General features: G+C 39.9%; 3 protein-coding genes across 3 annotated transcripts; all 3 read right to left on the reverse strand.

Moving 5' to 3' along the window:
* Positions 1 to 1614: 1614 nt before the first annotated feature.
* On the reverse strand, positions 1615 to 11240 carry LOC115365873 (arrestin domain-containing protein 3-like). Its single transcript, XM_030061074.1, has 7 exons — positions 10838 to 11240; positions 10466 to 10510; positions 7980 to 8040; positions 7229 to 7379; positions 6838 to 6934; positions 6495 to 6751; positions 1615 to 2403 (listed from the first exon to the last, which is right to left on the reverse strand). The coding sequence occupies exons 1-7, from the start codon at positions 11097 to 11099 to the stop codon at positions 2146 to 2148; spliced, it is 1131 nt and encodes a 376-aa protein (XP_029916934.1). The 5' UTR covers positions 11100 to 11240; the 3' UTR covers positions 1615 to 2145.
* A 999-nt stretch (positions 11241 to 12239) lies between these two features.
* Positions 12240 to 15336, reverse strand: LOC115364714 (arrestin domain-containing protein 3-like). The gene is made up of 6 exons (XM_030059267.1): positions 15081 to 15336; positions 14343 to 14403; positions 13921 to 14071; positions 13686 to 13782; positions 12705 to 12961; positions 12240 to 12561 (listed from the first exon to the last, which is right to left on the reverse strand). Exons 1-6 carry the CDS (start codon positions 15334 to 15336, stop codon positions 12304 to 12306), a joined length of 1080 nt encoding a protein of 359 aa, XP_029915127.1. The 3' UTR covers positions 12240 to 12303.
* A 3029-nt stretch (positions 15337 to 18365) lies between these two features.
* Positions 18366 to 23579, reverse strand: LOC115365926 (arrestin domain-containing protein 3-like). The gene is made up of 6 exons (XM_030061149.1): positions 23227 to 23579; positions 23072 to 23144; positions 22430 to 22577; positions 22074 to 22176; positions 21707 to 21972; positions 18366 to 20599 (listed from the first exon to the last, which is right to left on the reverse strand). Exons 1-6 carry the CDS (start codon positions 23495 to 23497, stop codon positions 20504 to 20506), a joined length of 957 nt encoding a protein of 318 aa, XP_029917009.1. The 5' UTR covers positions 23498 to 23579; the 3' UTR covers positions 18366 to 20503.
* Between the last annotated feature and the right edge of the window lie 205 nt (positions 23580 to 23784).

Genomic DNA, 23784 nt, shown 5'->3' on the forward strand with positions numbered 1-23784 from the left:
CATCCCAGTATTATTTGTTTCTATTAAAACACAAAACTTGTGATATTTTAATCATGATGAATGCACTTTATGTGACAGAAACATGCTTCTGGTTGTGGATGGCACTCTCTCCACAGGCTCATCTCCATCACAGCCTGGGTGAAATGAAATGTTCTGCCTTAAACTGAGGTCAGGGGGTGGGGGTGGGGGGTGGCAGGGGGTTCATTTTACCCACTGGCACCATTTACCTCATTCACCTAAACCCAACATTTTAAACAAAGAGGAGAATGATACATGTGACATAAGAACAGATAATGAGAAAGTCAAGGATGATGTGAGGATGTTATCATCAGAGTTACTGAAAATCAGTTACAGTTAATCGAATTAGTTACAGTTAATAGCTCTCTCAAAAGTCACTGAATTACTTTACCCTGACTCTGTCTTCTTGATATGCATTGATCTGCTCAGTTGCCTTGCTCAACGAAAAGTTATTTTACTTCATTCAAAGATGGAGTGCCTTAGTTTTTTCCATGTTTGTCGGCATCATTTGCAGATTAATTTCAAGCAAAACTTCCAAGACAGACATTCTGAGGAATGTCTGTTTTGGAAGCAAATATGGACTTTTTTTTTTTTTTACTAGCCAATCTCATCTATCTGCTCACTCTTTTTTCAAGTAAATGCACCAGTTTTGTTTTGCCTTAAAGGTTGTTGGCAGATCCTGAAAGAAGACATAGGATAAAGAAATGGTTTTAAAATATATCAGGCAAACTGAGTGCAATTGAATAACAGAGAGGGTCAATACACACATTTTTCGCATTTTATGTGGTGCTATGGGTTTCTGTCTCACTTAAATCTCATGTAGTTTGAAAGCAAGGGAATGCTCATGCCCTCCTGGTGTCACAATTTCAGATCCTGCATCAAGAGGGAGACAAAACACAGTGTAATTTTCACCTTTGTTTGGTGTATGCAAATCCTCAATTTCAGCTGGATAACACTTGAGAACAAGGAACAACTTAACACTTCCTCATCCGTCTTTCAGGATTGTCTTTTCAATGGAGACAAACGTCTTTTTGGCACAAAACGGAACATGAACACTGGATCCATAATGCTCAATCAACAACACATTCGCTTTCCCTTGGGGCTTCACAGTTAAGTACTTGATTTTCATGTCTTTGGAAATCACAAACATAATGCTTCCTGTAACTGCATCTTCTCTTGAAAAACAAACAAAAAAAAAACATTCTCTTTTTTTTTTTTTTTTGCATAATACTCAATATTACTTTCTATGGTCATTCTCCTGGCCACAGCAATGAGCAACAATTTTATCATCAAGGAACAAGCTGTACTTTACCCCTGACATTTTCTGTTGACAGTCATGGAAGTGGGCGGAGTGCACAGGTGAGCCAGGTGTCTTTACACTCTGTACAGACTGTCACATGCTACACTCTGACAAGATTTCCCATGATGCATCTACCCATTTACACACATAGTATTTATCTAGTGAGATTTCAAAAAATATTGGATGTGACTTATTACCATGGCATGTTTGTGGAGCATTTATCACCGTAACAATAAGCACTTAAGGTAACTGTTCTTATATTATCTGTACAAGGAAACACAACAGGAACAAGTGGCGGAATGTCAATAGTTATTTTAAATGTGTTTTACAGGGAAGCGGATACATATATTTTCAAATGATCCAGTCCGTAACTGTTTAACAAACACTACAAAATATATAATATGAACACACACATATACAGGTACATTAAATCCTGGTTAGTATATGGTAAAATAGTAAAAATGATTTGAAACACATGCAAAAAAAAAAAAAAATAGACAATTGTAATAGCTGAGTGTTATGTCATACCAGATCAGTGGCATCATATAGTGTATGTATTAGCTACATTCATTAGCTGCTCCTATATTGTGTCCGCCCCCCCCAACATTACATTTCACTCAGAGAGGTATCACTGCACAGCACAGTTTATCCATTATGTTCCGCTATGTAGAACAATGTGGAACAGTTATTAGACACTGTACAAGAAAAACATCACACATACAGTAATATAGGCTGGCATTTTGATTAGAAATCAAGTCAACTGTAGTCCCTGGATATCCCTTCATCCTATTAATGACAGAACACAAAGTATCTTCAGAACGGTGTCATTAATATTTTTTGTTAAAATCGGACATGGTCGGGTACAGCCCATACTGCCCATAAGGAGGTGGGGGCTCTGCAGGTTGGGATGCCACTGGGGCTTGTGCTGCAGCGCCCCAGATTGGTTGGTTTGGGTTCCAAGAGGCTTCATATCCAAATCCAGCATAAGCAGGTGGTTGGTCCATGGCAGGAACCTCAGAAGCAGGTAAGATGACTATTGGGAATTTGATCTCTGGGTCTGAAGCATACTTGACATCCAGGTAGACCTATAGATGAAATATGCAGAAGAAAAATTTTAAAAATCCACATTGTGTTTCACCATACACTGAGCTCTTAGCTAAGGTCCTCATTAGCCACACTTCACACTTCAAACTTAGAATGTGGGATACGCCAACCCTTAAGCCAGAATTTACTAAACAAAGGTCCAGAGCAGGGCTATCCCTGATTTTCTGGAGATACAAAAGAGTAATCAGGGATAAGGTGTCTAGTGTGAATTGAAATTAGAACAAAAGCAACAGAATGTTCGTTGTCTGAATTGTACAAGCTTTCTGAAGACAAGTGAGAATCCTTAACTCAGGGCTTACTGTAAGGCCTGGGTTAATAAGTGCAAGTGTGAATTGTAGCTCACCTAAGCCCTGGGCTACAGTAAGCCCGGGGAGGTTCGTCCAGGGGGGGGCTAGCTTAGGTTAGCCTGGGGCTAAAAAATGCAGGTGTGACAAGGGCTTTTAAAGAACTGTAGCATTAGGCTCTTAAAAAAAATCCATTGCAGTTTGCCAAATTCAGGAACCTGCAGTACATGTCCCTGACAACACGTCACCACTAATGTATTTTATGCTTTTATCCTTTTCCCCTCAACATTTAGTCTTTCTTGACAAGAAAGCTAAAATCTCTCAGATGTAAGATTAGGCATGACATGGCATATTCACAGAAAAGCATATGAAACAATAAATTTCCCGTGAAGTATGGTATGGTGGTTCAGTGGTTAGTGATGTGCTCACTGCAAGATGTGCCAGGGTTTGGTCCCGGCCTTTTCTGTTTGCCTGTCCTTTCCATGTCTGTGAGGATTTCCTCTCTGACTTCACTATACATTTCAAGACATGCAAGTCACATGAACTGAAGACTCTAAATTGCCTATTGGTATCAGTGTGCATGCAAGTGACTGCCTGTCTATGTTCTGACTGGCTTGCAACCTGTTCGCCTGCCTTTTACAAAGTTCCTACTTGGGAAGACTGTAACTTGGTGTGACCCAAAACACGAACAGGCATTAAGAAAAAAAATCAGGAATTTGAATGGGACATTCATGTTTGGTATGACTGAAAACACACTGGCCTATAAACATTTACATATCTGTGGCTCAGTGAGAAAAATGTAGCCCGAGGCTATAGTCTTTCTATGTATAGCTTTTAACAAGGACACACTTATCATAGATGCAAAGCACCGCTATTTGTTTGTACCCATGTTCTGCTAGGGTTGATGTGTAAAACGTAGCTTAGAGTTTGTTTTTTTTTGTTTTTTTTTAACAGATTACATGTGCCTGCAGTCAATTTAATAGTGTGTTTTTGGTTGAATTTTCAATGCATGTTGGACAAATCTTGCTTCCTGAACGATTGTATGTGCTAAAACTGGACTGGTCAGTTTCACTGACCTGATCAATGGCACATATTATAGCTAAATCATGGCTGATATCGTCATGAGGTTACCATCACAATGCTTCCAGAAGCACAAAGATGGATTTTAAGTTTGGCTGTGATGAAGAGCCAATAATGGGTAATACATTGTGTGTTTTCTCAGTTACACAATTCCACACTCCTTTTAAACAGTCTAAAAAGAAAGTGGGCGCCCTTGCTGCTACCTAATGAGCAGCAAGCTGGCACATTCAAATCTAGCAGACCTATAGCTAACTGCGATTCTGTGAGTGAGTGAGTTTCACCTCATAGATAAAATAATTTTTCATTGAGACAACAATGAATAATGAACGGTCCATCTTACCTTTGTTCTACACTGAAAACTTATGGACATGACTGTTTTTACAAAGGCCACAGTTTACATATGTATAATCACTCCTTTGGGAAACAACATAAATGAGAGCAGAATAGGGTTCAAAACCATACTGGCTCTGCAGAGTGCAGGCCTAGAGTTTTTGAAAGTGCATGTATTTAAAAGTCATAACACTACAGAATTGGACACTGTGCTGCTATTATCTGTGGCACAAATTAACTGATATGCAACTGATCAAGGCTGTTGTTGCAAATGGTCTGAGAGGAAAGAGCCAGGAGCAACCCATCTGGACAAAAAGGCATAGCAATGCCCAATTAACTGCTGTTTTGCTTCTTTTTTTTTTTCCCTGCAACTTTGATTCACTGATAATATGCTTACATCACAAATACACTACAAGCTGCTACAGTGGCAAAAACAGGAGGAAGAAGAATAAAGCAAACATCTTTTGTTTTAGATTTAGTTCACTCCTACATAAAATACTTGAGGGTGTATTTCCCAGCATTCACAGCTCATTTTCATGAAAATCTGGGTCATATACTGCATAACAAAATGAGTTAATCTCATATGAACATGAGAACTATGAACTAATGCCAGGCCACTAATTTTAGTGGCATTTTATAAACACTGAGCTGAAATTTTGGCAAAAACTTCTGCATTCAGTATATCCTCTCCTTGCACACATTATGTGCTGTGGAAAGCTAAGTATGTCCCTTTTCTTTGGAAAAAGGCAAATATCTACGGCTGAAGAGAGTCCAGTGATTGAAAAGCTCAAATAATCTACAGAATGGCTCAGAACAACAAAATCAAGCCACATGTGGCAGTACATGCAAGACAGCACCCAACCATCAGACAGTTCAGTTATAAAATTATTAAGAGCTAAGATAATATTCCCCCAGCAAATATAAGTATCAGTTTATGGCAAAAGTATTACAACATGCACTACATAAAGTTATGTAGTGCATGTCAAAAGGAGCAACACCAGATTCTGATTTGTATTATTGCAGGCTTTACATTTTTGCAACATGTTTTGTTAATTCTGTTGGAATGAAGATCAATGTCCATATGCATAAATATGTCAGAAGGTGTAGGGGAGACTGGGGTAAGATGAGCCATTTTTCATATTTAGGATCACTACATCAAGGCAATCATAGTTTTGTCGCTAACTAATATATCTGCATATATTTCAGGATGTTGTGCATCTCTTCAAACAAACAGAATGAGTGTAAACATAACTGTTTCCATAATATAGCATTTCCAAAAAAAGTGGTCTCGTGGCACAACTTACCCCGTGTATGGGGTAAGTTGAGCCAGGGAGCGGGGTAAGTTGAGCCGTATCCCTACTCACCCCCCACCTTCCTCCCCCCCTCCATCCCACCCCTCCCTCACCTTCTCCCTCCCTAAATAACAGTCACTTCTTCACATTCATATGTATTTTTTTTTATTAAACACAATTCAGCAGGTACAATAAACAGCTGTTTTAACATGCCTTAAAATGCGCTTCGGAAGAGAAAATTAACAGCTGTGTTTTTGGAAAGAAAACACTAGAACACTAGTTTCTTGGTGTTCTTGCTGACAGTAAGGTCAGTTATGAGCATATGAACGTAACACATTTGGTGGCAACGGCCACACTGGCCGTGGCCCCATGCCCCCATGCCCACCGGGGGCATGGGGGCATGGGGGAGGGTTAATATTTATTTAATATTTTAGACATATAGGCTACAGCCAAAATACACTTACCCTATACACTTAATAAGTAATTGATATTTATTATTTTATTTATTATTTAATATTTAAGACATTTAGGCTACAGCCAAAATACACTTATTAAGTGTATGGGCCTCCGGCTCAACTTACCCCTGGCCAAATGGCTCAACTTACCCCAGAGCTACCATTTTGACTTTTTTAGGCCCCACAGCTAAAATGGTGCACTTTTATGCTAGGTTTATGACCTCATGTTGTAGCTCATAGATACCACAATTGACGTATAAAACAAATTTAAAATTATCTATTTTGGTCTTAACACAATTCTCATGAAACTGATGATAGACTAAATTCACTTTTAAGAGTAAAAAATGTTTTTTTGGAAATAAATGTCTAACCACTTTACCCATGTGGTTCTTACCTTCACAGACTCCATGAAATGATGCCTTCCTCCTAAACATTTGGTCACATGATCAATATTTTTTATCGTTTCCTAGCAACAGGGGGTGGCTCAACTTACCCTTTGGCTCAACTTACCCCAGTCTCCCCTACTTATAATATTCAGTACTCATAAACTATGAATGTATGTTCACACTCACACACCTCTGTTTTAAACACTGATGATTTCTTCACCAATTAAGGTCAGTAAGACACTTACCCTGAGCCGGTACTCTGCTTTGATGATACTGCAGTTCAGGATGGATGGCTCCAAGTCAGCGGGGATGGTAAGGACCTGGGTGACCCTTTGGTGAGTCGAGGGGGGGATGGGCTGTCCAACCTCTTTGAAGAGGTCTTTGGTATGAAGCCTCCTCTTTTTGTTTGCAAAGAAGCTGTGCTTTTTGTACACACAGTACTTGGGCTTGATGTCACGAGACGAGTCGTTCTGAATTAAGGCTATGACCTTTATCCCCTCTCCTGCAAAAGAGACCAACAATGCCTTTTTGACACAACCTTTGAGACTCGGTGTCCATGAATGGCACTCTTTGAATAGAGGCTCTCACCTTGTTGGTAACCCATCTTCTCCAGACTTACATCCATGCCTACTGTTCCTGAAGTGAAAAACTTCATTTTCTTATCTTTGGAATCATGCTGTGGTGTCTTAAACAGAGATTAAAACAGAAGGACTTTAATTGATAACAGCCAAGGGAAATAGTATGTTGGTACATAAGAATGACAGTACATGTTTCTGTTATTCTGGCAATCAATCACTTCACTGTGTTTGCATCTAATTTATATTTTAATGAGCTGCAATGAAAGATTGTGCTACCGAATGAGCCATGTCAAATCAACCAGTCAATAGTAATTCTACCACGGAAACAATTATAAAAGCGAATCTCTCATAGATAGATAGATATACATTTTTCATTCTCCCACATGTGAGTCAGCACATACCATTAGTCCAGGGATACTGCTGAGGTCAGGTTTTGAGACAAAGGTGATCTTTGTTGTGTCTTTGCTGTCAATCCTCATCGATCTACTCAGCCTGGCCTCCAGTGAGTATACAATTTTACCCGCAGAACCATGAAAGGAGGAAGGCATATCCCTAATGCAAAGGATCAGCAGGCCAATCAAAACATACTTCAGGCCATCCTCTGAGCCTTATTAGTCCATCAATCCTAAGAAGAGACACACTTCCTGATGAAGGCTTCCAGCCGAAACGCGTCGAAGTGACCTTTTACCATGTTTGGCCCTTAACTTAATAAAGGCATTTTATTTTTTATAAGATGAGTGCCTCGGTATTTGTTACAAGTGTTTTTTAATCCTAAGAAGAGCTTGTTTCATTTGAGACAGATATGCAAAGAAGGCCTTTATTTTGAAATGTCGAAATGTAGATATTTCTGAAAGCACTGCACATAAAGGTAAAAATCAGTATGTGCAGTATTATAGATCTGAACCATAAAACTGGGAAGGCTTTATTTGTACTTATATAATTACTTATTATGATTGATCTTGCATAAAAATAAAAGGTATTTGACAAGATTATGCAGGAGTATGCAGGCACATTTTGAAACAATCTAACTGTAGTCATTGTTTAATTAAAAAAAAAAAATCAGAAACAAGTATAGGGAAAATAAATATGGTCTTTCTACTCATTACAGAACATTGTATCTTATATTTTTATTTAATTTCTGACAGTACTTACTTGGTGGGGAACTGAAAGGTGAAAGGGTAGATATGATGACCTGGAGCGATGACATTGCGGTCTGAAAAAGAACCATCAAAAGGCTGCTATTTTATTGTGGCTGTCAAAAACAGCATCTTACTGCCCAGGCATATTGCAATCATCCTGAGTCATCCTGAGTCAACTTGTTTTCATTCAATATTCATTACACAGCCTGATTACACAGACACATGGCAGCCTTTTTCTTTTTTTTTTCTCTTTAGGTAATCTCAAACTGCAAAATTTTAACAGTTTAGTGTTTCTTGTTTATCATTCAACGCTTAACATTTAAATGTATGGGGTCATTGAATATGAACCCGCACATTTGGCCCTCACATTTATGTATATAAAATGTCCATAAAATGTCCAAAGTCAGAAGTAACAGGCAAGTCATTTCTAAAAGTTTAACATTTCATTGAAATGAAGTGTCTAGTTGTTTTTTCAAATTACAGCATGAACCTACACAACTCTGTAACAGTCCGCGGTCATGTTTCGTGGGCATGCAAACAATTAGGCAAAGGGAACATCATGTGCAGAATGTGAGCAAGGACTGCAGATAAAAAAAACTGGGCTTTTATTGAGGAGGATTTAAAGAAACAGTGCAGAGAGAGTCATATTTCTTAGTCTTATGGTACTGTTAATAAAAAAGGCCACGTTCATTCAAATGTACGCTGACATTAACTGTTACTGTTTCTGGAATTTGACCAAAACTCTCTCAGAAGCTATCCCTGCAGCTATCACCAAAACCACTTCAGATGTCCACGCTACTTGTTTTCATGAGTGACTTCATGCTGATGACCGACTGACAGCAGGCACGCCTTACACCCTGTGGTCGGTTAGCCAGTGGGCAGCCTGCTCATTCACCTTTTGATGTTACTTCTATTTTACCAGGCAGGTTACTTATGAATATTATCATAGTTACAAGGATAGCCTGGTAAGAGGTAAACCTCTTAAATACAAAATAAATAAATGAATAAATCAACATCAGTAGAGCAAACAAACATTTGTTTGACTTAAAGTAATAAGCTTTGATAAATTGATAACTGATAAATTGGAATTAATGACCTTATGTCATTTTACACCACATGCCTACAATATGCTGCTCTTGCCAGCAACTAAAATTACTTTTTTGTCTTTCTTTCAACACATGTTAATGCTGCCTTTATCCTTCTGCAGAACAACACAAAAATCACAAAGGCTCGGTTATGCTGAAGAGTTTTGAAGTTCAAGAATACATTTCTGTCCCCCCAAGATTAAAAGGTCCATGTAAACACATTGCTAACTCAGTATGCATTACTGGAGAGAGGACTAGTAATTCTGACAGCGAATAAAGGTCAAGTTTTATTGCCACTTATGGACCAAGAAGAAATAAACTCATATGAAGTGATACCAATATTAAGAAGTTGGTAAGCTGGCAAATGTATCTGTTTACACAAATGAACAGGTTTGGCTACATAGAATAAGTCTTCAGGCACAGCCATACAATACCATATACTGTATTTCTACTATTTACTAAAATTTGTCAGAAGACTCCAGCAATTCAATAAAGGTCTTATCTTGCTCTAGGTATGCACCAATACCAATAAACAAAGCAATATTAAACAAACTATTTTTATAAGTTTAAATGGAGCATTGCATGACCTACCTACAACTTTATATATAATGCACATACTATTATTTGAATTCATAAAGGACATATTTTTAGATTTCTTATTTCTTTCTTTTTCGTATACTTTAATTGTCTTGGGAGTTGAGCAACTGCAACTGACCCAATTTCCCCTCAGTGATTAATAAAGTATCTCTGATTCTGATTGCTGTGATTAGTTTATGTGATGCTCAAAGTGCAAAAAAGTGTGTGCATGTGCAAAACAAACAGAGAGGAAAGTAATCTTCCATAGGAACAATCTCTTAATTTCCTCTTAATTCTTGATGTCCTGCACAGCCTCCAAGATGAGGTCCATTTTCCTGAGCTGACACAGCAAACGCCATGTTGGTGAACGGCTACAGGTGCTCTGATGTCCAAGCTCCTGTGAAGGCAGCATGCGCTACAAACGACCCATTTACAAAAATCTCTCAGAAACACTCAACTAAAGATGATAATGCTAGTGATAGTGATAGATGAAGTGTTGTGGAAACGATACACCGGCACGTCTTGGTGTTATTGGTGTAAACCCGGAGGTTTCTGAATACTGCAGAGGACATTCCTTTGAAAGAAACTGTAACTTTAACCTTATCTGGATGTGGATCTTTGGGGTAAACAAGACAGGATGGCCGTTGAGGCTCAGTGAGCCAGTTGCAACAAATTATGATGAAAAAAGACGTGTCTCTGCAAATCAGAAATTCACTGCAGACATTAAAACCACTGGATCTAAAACAAACAAACAAACAAACAAACAAAACTGTGTATTAAGCCCCATCACAACTTGAGATAAGATTGCCGAATGCAATATAATGTTTACATGACTTACATGCACAGCCCTCCTGGTCTGTCAGCAGCACCTGAAAGTCATCCCCTGAGGAGAGAAAAACAAGCACAGTTTCATCATTTGTATGCACTGGCCATTTAAACAAGCCATGGCACGAATCTTTCATCCGCTCAGCGCACAAACCTGGGTCTCCACCATGGGAGCTTTTATTGTGAAGCTGTCAGGTATGTTTGCGTGTTGGTGCAAGCTGCAAACTGGTGGGCTGTTGAATGCTCGGACGCTTTGTGCCCAGGAGCAACTCTTAGCAGTGTGTGAGTATTTAGACCCGCTTAAATGACAACACCGTCGGTGCGAGTGTGAGTTCACGACGGGACACAACCAAAGTTCACGCAACTTCCCGCGGCGCCCACTTACCTTGGCCTTCCTCTTTTCGAATAAAAAACTGCTTGATGCTGAAGTACTTGTCCTTGGAGTGATAGACTACCGTTGTTTGGCCGTGCCTCTCGGTCCACATCACTTCGGCTTTTCCCTTGAATTTAATAGACAGAGACTCTACATGGCACTCCTTTGCGAGCTCCAGAGCGATATGACCAGAAACGATGTCGCCCTTTGTGAACGTATTCGCCTCATTAATCGGGTTGTAGTGCACAGTGATGTTCTTTACTGTAGACGACATGATGCACGGAGAACAGTCCTTTGGTGAAGATTGTAAGAGCGCATAAAAATGCAAACACGCATCAGCGGCCGCAACAACAACCACGGGGAAGAGTTACCGAGGCCCTCCCACTTCCTATGGGTGTGTCTGCAACCCCTGAATCCAAACGGGCCTGTTTAAATAATCCCAAAGGCCTGGCGGCTCATTATGGCATTTTCCTCAGTGTCTCAGGTAACATTATGTAATATTATCAATTGTTTGCAATCCTATTTTACAGAAATGGTAGACAAATAAATCGTGCATAAAAGGAAATGAATTATGTCTGCCTGCCATAAATTAGTTAGTCTAACTTTTTTTGTGTGCTTAAAAATTGGATTATGGAACATAATCTGGTAATACTGGTAATAAGCAGAATTATATAAATTGGGAAAGATGTGACTGTTTTAAACAAATAAATAGAATTTTCATCCATTTTTTTTACCATGTTTAACATTTAGTATTTATAGTATTTGGTTTATAGTTGGATGCCTGTCCCATCCACCTCAGGGCTAGTAGCAGTTTGTGTCAGATTTTCTGCCAGTTTGCCTGCCTGTTTCCCGTCCTATTCCTGTTTCCTTTTGCACTGCCCGTCATGTCTGCCGGCCTCCTCAACCCCCTGGATTCCCCTGCCCCCTCCCTCAGGCGGGACCCCTTTGCACTCTTCTGCACGGCCTCCCTCTCCAGATTCCTCAGCCAGCCACCGCCCCACCCACCTCCCTGTTTTTACATAAACTCTTTTGTAAGACTATACCTTCAGCCTGCCTCCGGTGTGTCTGCACTTGGGTTCTCATTTGACCTATGACATCAAAACGTCATTGTAGACTCATTAACCTTAATTGTTTTTGTCTGTTTGCTTGTGTTTTTAAATTTCTTACACATCAGCTCTGTATCAGTCCTGTGATTGCCTCCAGTGATTTTTATGTTTTGTTTTGGCTTTTTTTGTTTATTTGTTTTGTTGTTGTTGTTTTTTTTTTACTTGAGGCTACTTTGGAGTGAACTCATTTTCAAATGTGGATGAGAGGAAATAAATCATAAATTTAATATGTAATGAAATTAAGATCATATATATTCAAGTATGTCTCAAATGTACATGTATTACAGAAGAGAGAGTGTATGGTTTTCTTATTTATTAAGAGCTTAATAAGAAACACTGATCTTTTTCAATTAGTCCTCCAAATCTGAACAACTAGAATTTTTCATCAAAACCAGACAAAGGTGGGTAAATCCCATAGAGCTGGGAGGTCGGAGGGGGAGCAGAGGGTCCTGAGGCTGTCGGGTTTTGCGTGGAGCTGTCCCAGCCTGGATGCTCTGGGTTTCTAAATCCCTCAAACACAAAGGCAGGATTGGCAGGTGGTGGCTGCACATCAGGTGCCTGAATGGCAGGCAGGATGACGATTGGAAACTTGATCTCAGGGTCTGTGTCATACTTGACATCCAGATAGACCTACAGTGGGGAGACAGGAAACACTTAAAATGATTCTGAAAACAATTTTGTATCCCTGGTCTCACACTTGACTCAAGAGATACAACGACGACCATGCATTCAGGGGCAGACATCTTAGAGAGCCGCTGTTTCAGAATACACACCCTGAGTCTGTATTCTGCTTTGATGAGGTTGCAGTTTAGGATGGAGGGGTCTGCGGCGGGAGGGATGGTGATGATCCTGGTGACAGTCTGACTGACTGAGGGTGGGACTGGCTCGCCCACCTCCTTCAGGAGCTCCTTGGTTTCAACTTTCCTCTTTAACTTTGAAAAAAAACTGTGCTTCCGATATAATCTGTATTTAGGTTTAATCTCACGAGAGGAGCGATTCTGAATGAAGGCCACAACTTTTATGTCTTCTCCTGCAAAACAAACAGCGATGCATACAGTATAGTGAACATGAAAAACACAAGTCCATTTACTCCTACACGTAAAACTATTGCTTTTACTCTCTGGTGTGTACCTACACACAAGACCAATACACAGTGCTAATGAGGTACTGGATATATACCCAGTACCTCAGGACAAATTCAATTTTATGTAATTCAGAGACACTCTTTCCTGGAGCTTATCTCCTTCTACAGTATACAGATGATGTTTGTGTGTGTGTGTGTGTGTGTGTGTGTGTGTGTGTGTGTGTGTGTGTGTGTGTGTGTCCAATAGAAGGACTAACTCTGCCCAGCTTAAAGCACATAGTTGGATTTTCTCTCAACTCACCATCACTACTATTACTACATGGGTCATTACTGGCTGTCTTATCTTCACACAATAACACCTCCTGAACCAAAGGAAACTTTGAGCCAAGCAAAGTCCAACTGCATCACATGTTTTTTTTTTTTTTGCCCCTCTCTCTGTCAAGTCACCATAAGACCCTCATAAAAAGATAAGCCGTTGTTAACTGATCCTCACTCTTCCTGATGCAGATCAATATGTGACTGAAATATATTATTAAACCCTGAGACCTCTCTACAGTGTCCAGTGTGCTGACTTTATGTTATTTCGAGTTGTTGCCTTGTCTTCCTGGCACTGGAGTTTCTCATTTTGTATGTGCGTGCTCCATCTCTATTGTAGATTATTCCAAATTACCCTGGTAGAAGCCCATTCGATCAATATTTACATCCATAGCTACTGTTCCTGAAGTGAAGAGCTTCATTGTCTTATCTTTCACACTGTGCTGTGGAGCCTGAAAGGAAAAATAAACGTAGTTAGAGATAAACTTGTCATAGCATAGGCTACTTAAGTCAAATAGCAAACCTCTTTGACGTGTGTGTGTGTGTGTGTGTGTGTGTATGTGTGTGAGATACAGCAAATCGTCGTGTACCATCAGCCCTGGAGGAGTGTTCAAGTTTGTTTTGGAGATAAAGGTGAGCTGAGCCTTAGCTTTGCTGTCCATACTCATCGGTCTGCTCAGGTTTGCCTCCAGTTTGTACAGGATTTTTCCTTTTTTGTCCCTAAAGGAAGATGGTAAATCCCTGAAACACACAATGGAAAACTATGTATGAAACAGACTGGGTGATGAGTGACATTTCCTGTGGGGAAAAAAAGGTCTTCTTTTACAATGAATAGTCCAAATTTCACCCATGGCAAACTGGCAAAGTATTGAGTAAAATTGTGAAAATACTCAAGTGTAAATATTTCAGTTTCTTTTGATTTTATGCAATATATAAGTCCAAAAAATATTGTAAAGTATGGTAGCTGATTATCTGCGAGATGCTATGACAAATTAATTTAGACAAAACTCACTGTTCAGGGAACTGTAAGGTGAATGGGTAGACATGGCTACCTTGGCCAACGTTACTCTTCCCTGAAAAACAAAAATTAAAGTTAAAGAAAAATTACACAATTTGGAGGGCTGCAAAATAATGTCAGTTTATGCATTAGTTGTCAGATGTGTAGTGAACTAGTTAGGCAAATAAGAAAATAATGATAAGCAAATAATTTGTATTGGTCTTATTTGGGGCAGTGTGGACTACATTTGTAAACACAGTCAGCTTTTGGAATGCAAACTTTAAAAAAAAAAAAAATCACAAATAAATAACTTATTGTCATCAGGTGACAACAGCAGAGGCATTTTTAGGGAAAACCTTATGGAGGTTGTGAAAATAAGCATATTTTCTGAGTATACAGACAATAAATGGCCTGCAGAAAATATCAACAGAACTATAACATAAAATTAATCTGGATGTGAAATATTTTGTTTTATTTTTAGTAAAACCCCTTTGCTTTCTTCAATCTCACAGGTGCAGACCATAAAATTACCATTTTTGCTGTACTTTATTATTTGGTATGTGCAAGTAAAGCTCAGTAAATCTCATTTTTGCAGGACACACCTGCTCAACAATTCAGTTTCACATGTAACACATCAATCGCTTTTGTAGTGTTTCACTTTAAATAACAGAAATTACAGTCTAAATAAGAGTTTCTGTTTATGGTCACCTGTGATGCTCTGAAATTAAAATCCCATAAGCAGCACACACTCACCATGGCCCTCCTGAATGATGAACTGCTTAATGCTGAAGTACTTCTCCTTGGCGTGGTACACCACAATGGTTCTGCCATATGATTCAACCCACTTGACTTTAGCTTTTCCCTTCAGCTTCACACAGAGGGAATTTATTTTGCAGTCCTCGGCAAGATCCAATGTAATTGTTCCTGTAAGGTAATCACCGCTGGTGAAAGTGTTGCTTTTGTTATTGGGATTATACCCCACTGAAAAATTCTTCACAGCATTTAACATGATCTATCACCGTTATGCAGAAGTCCTGACAAACACTGGAGACTCCGGCGAGTGCTAAAGCTCAGGTGGTGAGCTCGAACTATTGAGAGGCCGTGCAGGGTGTGTCTAGAAGTACAGAACAACACTTTTTTTTTTTTTTTTTTTTTTTTTTTTTTTTAGCAATAAGTAATCCCAAAGATTACCTACCAGTGAACACCACCGGTATGAGGTAGCTACTATTTCTACTGTGTTGTTTTTGCTTACAATTTTGCCATCACCTCTCTTTCCTCTCATTGATATCATGGAAAGAAACTAGAAGAAGACAAAGTCTACATTTGATAGGCGTATCTGCTACCCTGCATCATTCCTTCACTTTTTTCGTGTGTGTCTGAATTACCTATTGTTTTCTGACATGTTATGACATCTTATGTTATTGCAATTGTTTTGTTTGTAACTTAACACTTATGGCTTCAGCCTACACCTTTTCAGACTCTGAAAAACTAATTTATTAATCTTTGAAAATGCCAATTGATTGTAACTGAGACTGAAATAAACTATCATCATCATCATCATCATTAATTATCTTTGGTTCTTAATCCTCGTTGATGAATCCCTCCTGGCTGGCCTTAGCCGAAGAGAGATTTTTCTTTCCAAAATGTGTGGGGTCTAAGAATCTGAAATATTGTGTTTGGGAAAAATGGGGTGTAGTGCAATTTGAAAGCAAAACGCTGATCTGCTGGATAAAGTCTTTTCCTCTACCTGTGCTATCTTTTTCCAGTTGGTCTGAAATTTGCCCTGACACGTGGTCAACACTTGACCTAAATGATACAGCACATATTGTGTATGGGTGGGTCACTGGCCATGAAAGAACTACCTTATTTTTCACAGTGGGGGGCATGGCATATTACAAAACATCAAGGGGCATAACACCATGCACCGTTGGAGGGGAACAACATGTCTACTTCTTTGTGACTCTGATTCTTGTTCTGGGTTCATGTGTGTTTAACATATTTTGTAGGATCATGTATGTATTTGTATGCATGTATGGCATCCAAAGTAAGTGTCTGCACCCCTGGGGCATTTGTAAACGGCTCATCAGTCAAGTGAAAACACCTTAGGTACCGTACAGACATGAGAATAAACATGCTTGATGGCATTAATTAGGCTGCACCTGTTATAGTATTATAACATGCAAACAGAGCAAGGAATGCAGACATGTGCCTGGCAGTAATCTGATAAAGAAAAGTTTAACTAGTAGACATCAGTTAAATATTTGGGGCATGCCAATTTCTGTGTTCACATTTGACCTGGAAACAAATATGCAGGGCAAAAATGGTGATCATTTTTCTGCAACAGAGCTTATTTGATTGGTTTGTGGCATTTTGGCAGTCTGAACTGTTAAAGAGGGCCAGGTAGGGGGAGGAGGGAGAGAAGCATTAGATAAGTGCAGCTCTTCACAATATAGCCATGAGCATTACTCTGCCCTAGAAGATAGGAGGTGGAAGGCACCATATTTGCAAGCCAGGACACAAAGCACAGGTCTAGTACATCCAGTACCCTTCCAATAATATTTTAACAAAACTACACACAAAACATAGAAAACATGATAGTCGTATCATGTTTTTGTTTAATATTTGATACATTTTCGAGAAAAGGAGTGACAAAGTTGAAGAACCCAATACAGCTTACAATAAAAACCGAAAAATATATTTAATACTGTCTAATTTAAGAGCTAAAGACTCAATAACATGACATGTAATCACGTTAGAAGGCACAGGGCTCAAGAGAAACTTTCCAGAAGAGATGAATGACATCCACATGAGCCAAGTTCGCCCTAAATGATAACCTGACAGACACAGACCAGACCTTCCAGACAGATTTTTAGTCAGCGCTAAGGTAGCTGGAGGATGACGATGTCCAAGAGGTAGTTAAATTATCTTCCATTCTGATGAGCCCTCTGTTTCTGAATGCAAACTACCACTGTATCTGCCATGACACAAGTCTGAGCGTAAAGCAGAGACACTCTAAATTGGCTTCAGAACCAGCTGCAGCATCAAATTGTTTGACACCCAGTTAAATTAAGTGGGGCTGCAGGGTGGCCTTGTGGGTAGGGATACTGTCCCAGAGGCAGACTGAAGCTAAAGTAGGCTCAGGCTCACTGACTTCAGCTGTCAAAGTGTCCTTCAGCAAGACACTGACCTCCTATCTAATCACTCGATTAAAAATCACTTTAGGATTCGTGTTGGCTAAATGGCAAATGCTCTTTTATGCCATCATATGAAGCATCATAATTTCCTACAGCTGAATCATAGTAGAGGAAGCAAAGCAGTTGCAGTGCTCATGCTGCTGATGGGATGATGACTGGAAATAGCAATTGTGACCTGCTGATGACTGGAATGACCGGAACGCAGCTACTGGAGCGGCTGATCTTTGTCTTCATCATCATCATTTAGAGCAAACTTCATCTTTCTGCAAGTAGCATGGCTTAAATTTCCTCAGATACAACCATTCTATATTGTGGCATTATAAACAATATAAAACATGCAATGGTTGACATGTAGATGTGATTAAATATCAGATATTAACATTAAAATGTAACATACTCAAAATATACAGTGCAATTATGACTTCTTTTTTCCATGTCACTAGATCCTAGGGGTGTAACGGTACACGCAAAATATGTTTGGTACATCGCAATTCAGTGCAACTGCGGTACAGCAGGGGAAAGTACAAAAATGCATAAGGCTAGCCTTCCTTTCATTTATTTTGAACACAAAGTAGTGCAAGTCTACTGTTGTTTAATCCACCTTGAGGTAGTTGGTACAGAATATAGTGTTTAATGTGTCCTTTTATGTAGGTCTAGATAAAAAACTCCCGCACACTGCTTGCATCATTTGCAAAGGAGAACGTAAGTTCTCCTTTGCAAATGATGCAAGCAGTGTGCGGGAGTTTTTTATTCTGATTATTGCCGGTCCCCGGTTTTCTCCTACGCACCTGCCGACCTACAGGTGTGCAAAAGGCTCACCTAGTGATGTAGGTCTAGATAAAAAAAAAAAGGCAATAGCACACAATTGGCTACAAAACTGAAAAGGCATTCCCTATGTTATAAAAGTACAAAATAAAACATGGGCATTAGGTGTTTTTTTAATTTGTTCCACTTAGGCTATATTTATACATTCAAAGCTTAAGCCCAACCCTCCCAACAAAAGACAGAGGAAAATTCTTGCTAGTAGAGTAGCAGAGCCAGGGAGCATTTCGTCAACTGGCCAATTTTGTAATATTAGCATGTTTGATGTATTTCCACAACCATGGTGTACGCATTTTTTTTTCCACTGGATGGCGAAGACATGACCTAATTACCAATAAACATACTTGATTGCATTAAACAATAAACTGCTGCAGTGTACAGTGTTGAATCATCCGTCTTCGCACATAGGCTACCTGGTATTTTTGGTATGACTGCATGCACCGAACCATAATGTCCATACTGTGACAGTTTGTGATGAATACACGCACTGTTACACCCCTAGATGATTCCCAACTATAACATGGTACAGAAACATAGATAAAAAAAAAAAATATTCCAATGATAAGGGCTCTGGAATAGCCCTAGTGGTAAAAACCTTCAAATTCTAAAGCAACACACAACATCTACTTTGCCATCTGCAGAAATCGAATCAATGCACATACATACAATATCCCACACTGTGCAGTGAGTGCATGCACAAAACAGAAATGCACCCACAGTTACTATGTAAATACTGGTAACAGTTTATGGCAGCATGTTGCTATAAGGCAGTTTCCATAAAGTCAGTTGGGGTTTTGGCTTCTGCTTCACAATACCTCTGTATACCTCTGAGGTTGTCAAGTCTTACAAATACCTGGGTATCTTAATTGATGACTCTCTCAGTTTTAAACCACATGTTCAGTACCCGGTCAGGAAGCTAAGGCTAAAACTAGGTTTTTATTTTCGTAACAAGCTGTTTCTCTTTTAATGTAAAAAAGCGTCTTGTCGCTGCCACCTTTTTACCTGTGTTGGATTATGGTGATGTTTTATATATGTATGCCTCTGGTCATTGTCTTCATATGGTTGACACAGTGTACCATGCATCCTTGAGGTTCATTACAAAAAAGTTTGTTGCAGAGTGAACTAAAACTAAAGGACTCGGTGTCAATGAATGTTTTTAAATCAATAATGAGAGATCGTAAATTGAGGTCGATTGAATGTTGTTTTTAGAACATCAGTGTTTATATTAGTCTCCCAGAAAGCTCTGTTTTATTCCTCTTTTGACTTGGTTGTATTGTACTGCCGTGTCGTTGTATTGTTTTTATTGTAGTGATTTTCTCTTGTGATTTTAACTCTTTCTGTCGTGTCTCTGTCTGTAACTTTGTGTTTTTGCTGCTGACAGTCTTGGCCAGGTCTCTCTTGAAAAAGAGATTTTTAATCTCAATGGGACTTACCTGGTTAAATAAAGGTTAATAATAAACAAAGCACTATGGTGTCCAAGTGTTCAAATTGGCATGACATTCTTTTTTCTTGCCAAGACAATGACTTAATGGCTATTCTAATAACAACAGGTACAAATGATCACTTTGGTCAAGAGGAGAAATGCACACCTGAGTGGCTGAGGTACATACTTATTGGATAGATACAAGGAGGAGAAGAGGGACGCCACACACTCACAAATAGGCCTATACCTGCAGAAGTGAATGCAGAAGTGCACAAAAAAAATGGCAACATCTACTAGTGCACTATATATTATTAATTTGTATTAGACAATATGTAAGATTAACTCAAACCATAAGAAGACAGGTTGTAGCAGCTAAAATTAAATGAATGAAAAACAATGATGAAATGAATGATGAAAAACAATTAGAATAAAAGTAACAAGAAACATCCTCTGTCAGGTAAGCCTGATAAAAACACCCTGAGAAATAAGGCTTACTAACAGAGTGCACTGTGAAACTATGTGAAGCACATGACATGTAACAGTGGTATATTATCAATAGGCTTAATGTAAAACAATTTAAAAGGATATACATTTACTTAAAATACCGTTCACCATCAGTTTGGATGGTTTAAACAAAGAAAGAATTGGAACGGACAAGCTTGAGATGAAGCTGTGCACCACGTGGCTCCTTCAACCAGGGAAAAAAGCACATCACGTGGAATACCGCAGTTACATACTCACAAACAGGGTGGCAGATGAGCGGATGCAAGAGGACACAGGACAATGGGACAATGCACTTCGAGGCTGGGTAAACCTTTAGGACAAAGTTTCACCTATAAGGGAGACAATGAGAGGAGACATTGTAAACCACGATCATTAACGCACACCTGAATTTCATGAGGCTGTTTCAAAGCCCCTGTGATGACCCAAAGCAAGTGGAGAGGTTGAGAGGTTGGAGAGTGAAAAATCGGAAAGTTTCGTGATGCCATTGTTTGGAAGCAAGAGGCTTTTGTATGTTTTTACAGAGCTGAGACAAACTGACAACGATAATAAATCACTGAAGAATGACTTTGACGATAACGGACCTTTTCACAGCAGTCATTTGGACACAAAATAGCAGGGTGGACACCGGTGTTTTTCATGCTATCAATTATGGCTCTGATCCATCTCACTGTAGCACAGCCTTTCCGGTCAGTCAGCATGCACAATACCAGGCCCGCCTCTCTGTTGGTTCTTGTTCAAACTGCCAGCCCTAATCTTTTTTTTTTTTTTTTTTTTTTTTTTTTTGGCAGATCCAGATAGTATTCACATTTATTTTAGAAAGTCTGGACAGCCACAATCCACATGCAATGAGATTTTTGCAAACTGGATCCAAACCACATTTGTAGATGGTGTGAGATGTGATTCCAATTGGATTTCTGCAGATGCATCTCAGTCTGGACGCTCAAATCAGATTTCAAACTGTCATGTCACTCGCAATGCAACGCACAATGACGACATCAACCCAGACTGACAGCAGTGCATCAGAGCAGCTGAGCAGAATCCGTGCCGCTACTAGCTGAACGGTATGGAGGACGACACAGAGAGAAACAGGTGCTGAAACAAACTCTCTGCTGGCACTTTTTGGGTGAAGCTTCTGTTCATTTCTCCTGCTTCCATGTTGGAAAGTCATGTCACTAGCCGCATGTACATACTTACTGACGCCTATGTCGTTACCACAGCAACCCGTGCAAGGTTGGTGATGTCTGGACACACAAATCCAACCTGCTCACTTGGAAATAACAGTATGGACAGTCTGTCTTAAAGATCTGATTTAAGAAACAATTAGGCAATTAATCATTAGTAACAGCTGCGTTTACCCTGCTTTCATGTTAAAATAGTTCTGAAAAAGGCCTCTTTACATCACACCATCAAAGCATCATTTGGTCACTGATACCTACTATGATCATGTAGCTGACTTCAATGATGGCGCAGTTAGAGATGGTGGGTGAAACAGCGGGAGGGATAGTCAGCATGATTTCAGTGAATACATCAGAGGTGTGAGGGGCGATTGGCTGCCTAGTCTCTGAGGCCAATTGCTTCTCAAGCATGCGTCTGTTGGCCTTGTTGTGTGTGTAGAACATCTGTTTCTGACGAAGGTGTATCTTCGGAGTGATGGTGCGGGAGGAAGCATTGCTGACCTCGCAACTTATTTTGACGGTTTCACCTGAAAGAGAGTGTTTGTGTTTATTTTGGCAGATTTTTTTTCGGTCCCACACTTGATTTCTGACCAATGACACAACAAGAAAACTGTTCAAAATTCAGTACCAGGAACAAAGGCTTTCTTATCCAGGCGGGCAGTCATTGTGATGGGACCTTGGGCACACCACAAACAGCACGCTGTCATGCTGTTGGTTCCTGCTAGGGGAGCCTGCACAAAAACAACAGAGGGACAAAGAGAGAAAGAGACGAGGTTAGAGTGGATTAAGTAGGCGACTGGCGGAAATCCACGTGATGCTGACTTTTAATTTTAAACCATTCATTTCTTATCTTATTATCACCTAGCAACACACCTACTTTCGGGCACTTAAACATGGAATTCTGAGGCTAATCCAAAGAGAACAGCTGATGGGGCGCACAGCAAAACGAATAACCAATACTGCAGGAGGAGGGCTATCACTTACCAGAAGCCCTGGCTGGTTGATATCAATGCGGCTTACAAAGTTCACCTCTGTCAAAAAGTCTTTGGTCAGACGCCACGGCCTGCGGATACCAACTGTCAAGGTGTAGGTGATTTCACCACTTGGCCCCTTGAAGGAGGATGGGAAGTCTCTGCATTTTACACAAAGCAAATAATGAGCGCTAATCAAATCTGGCAACAACAAACAGTGTGTAACAAAAAAGTGGCACACAGCAAAGGCAAAATTGTGACATGCTGATCACTGGAAACAAACAAACAAAACAAGTTTTACACTCTTGCTCCATGCACTGTACTGCTGCTTTATTTGAATAATATAATGGCCCTAGAACTTGTCAAGATCAAATTAGAGAGTGAAACACACTCATTTATGGGCTGTATAGGCATCATGTGTAGCCAAGCTGGATGGGAAAAAGACAAAACACTTAGTCAATCAAAGGAACAATATTGCCAACTCAAATCTAAGATGGAGCAGGACTGTGCGACACTCTCATTTTCCAACAATGAATTAATTAAACAAAACAGCAGCTTTGCTATAACTTAAGATGAAGACTTGGAAACAGTTTTCTTAATACTGGAAGCGACAACAGAGCCTAAATGACTCGACAGGGGAAAGCTTGATACACACCCTCGGGGGATCTGGCATGAAAACGGGTACACATGCATCCCAGGCTGAAGTCTTTCTGTTCCATCGCCAATAGCTGGAAGAGAGTGACTGGACAATGAATACCTCAACTCTTGTCATTTAGGCGCCTGACAGATGAGTTGCAAATGTTACCATACCGGTGCGCTCTTGCAGGATGGTGCTGCTCAGCTTGAAGAACTCCACGGTGGCGGTGAAATGTCTTCGGCTTCTCCTCTTGCCCGACCCTGAGCTCGTGCTCCAGTGGACGTGCGCCTTCCCAAGAAATGTTAGCGTTATTGAATTAATCTTCGTTTCCTTCGTCAGCTCGAACGAGATCTGGCCATTGATCGGGTCCCCGCTGGAGAAAGTCCCCGCCTCATTCACCCTGTTGAAGTTGATACTGAAATTCTTGAACCTCGGCTGGAACATTGCAGCAAGGGATCCGCAAGGACCGTGTTATGATTAGCCTGCATGTAACTCAGTTTTACAACAGAGGAAGTCGGCGGGGAGATACGCACGAACCTTCTGGGGTATGCCCCACCCTTGTGCAACAAAATAACAAAGAAATCTTTAGCACACTGCGCAAGCGTCAAGCACGAGGGGCGTGTCTTTTTAAAGAGGGGAGTCTTGAACGCTGCCTTTACGCATCTATGAACTTGAGAGGTCAGGGGCCCGATGTTCATAAAAGAATGGGTAAACTATGAGCTAAGTTGGTG

Source organism: Myripristis murdjan, chromosome 9, assembly GCF_902150065.1.
Source record: "Myripristis murdjan chromosome 9, fMyrMur1.1, whole genome shotgun sequence".
NCBI lineage: Eukaryota > Metazoa > Chordata > Actinopteri > Holocentriformes > Holocentridae > Myripristis > Myripristis murdjan.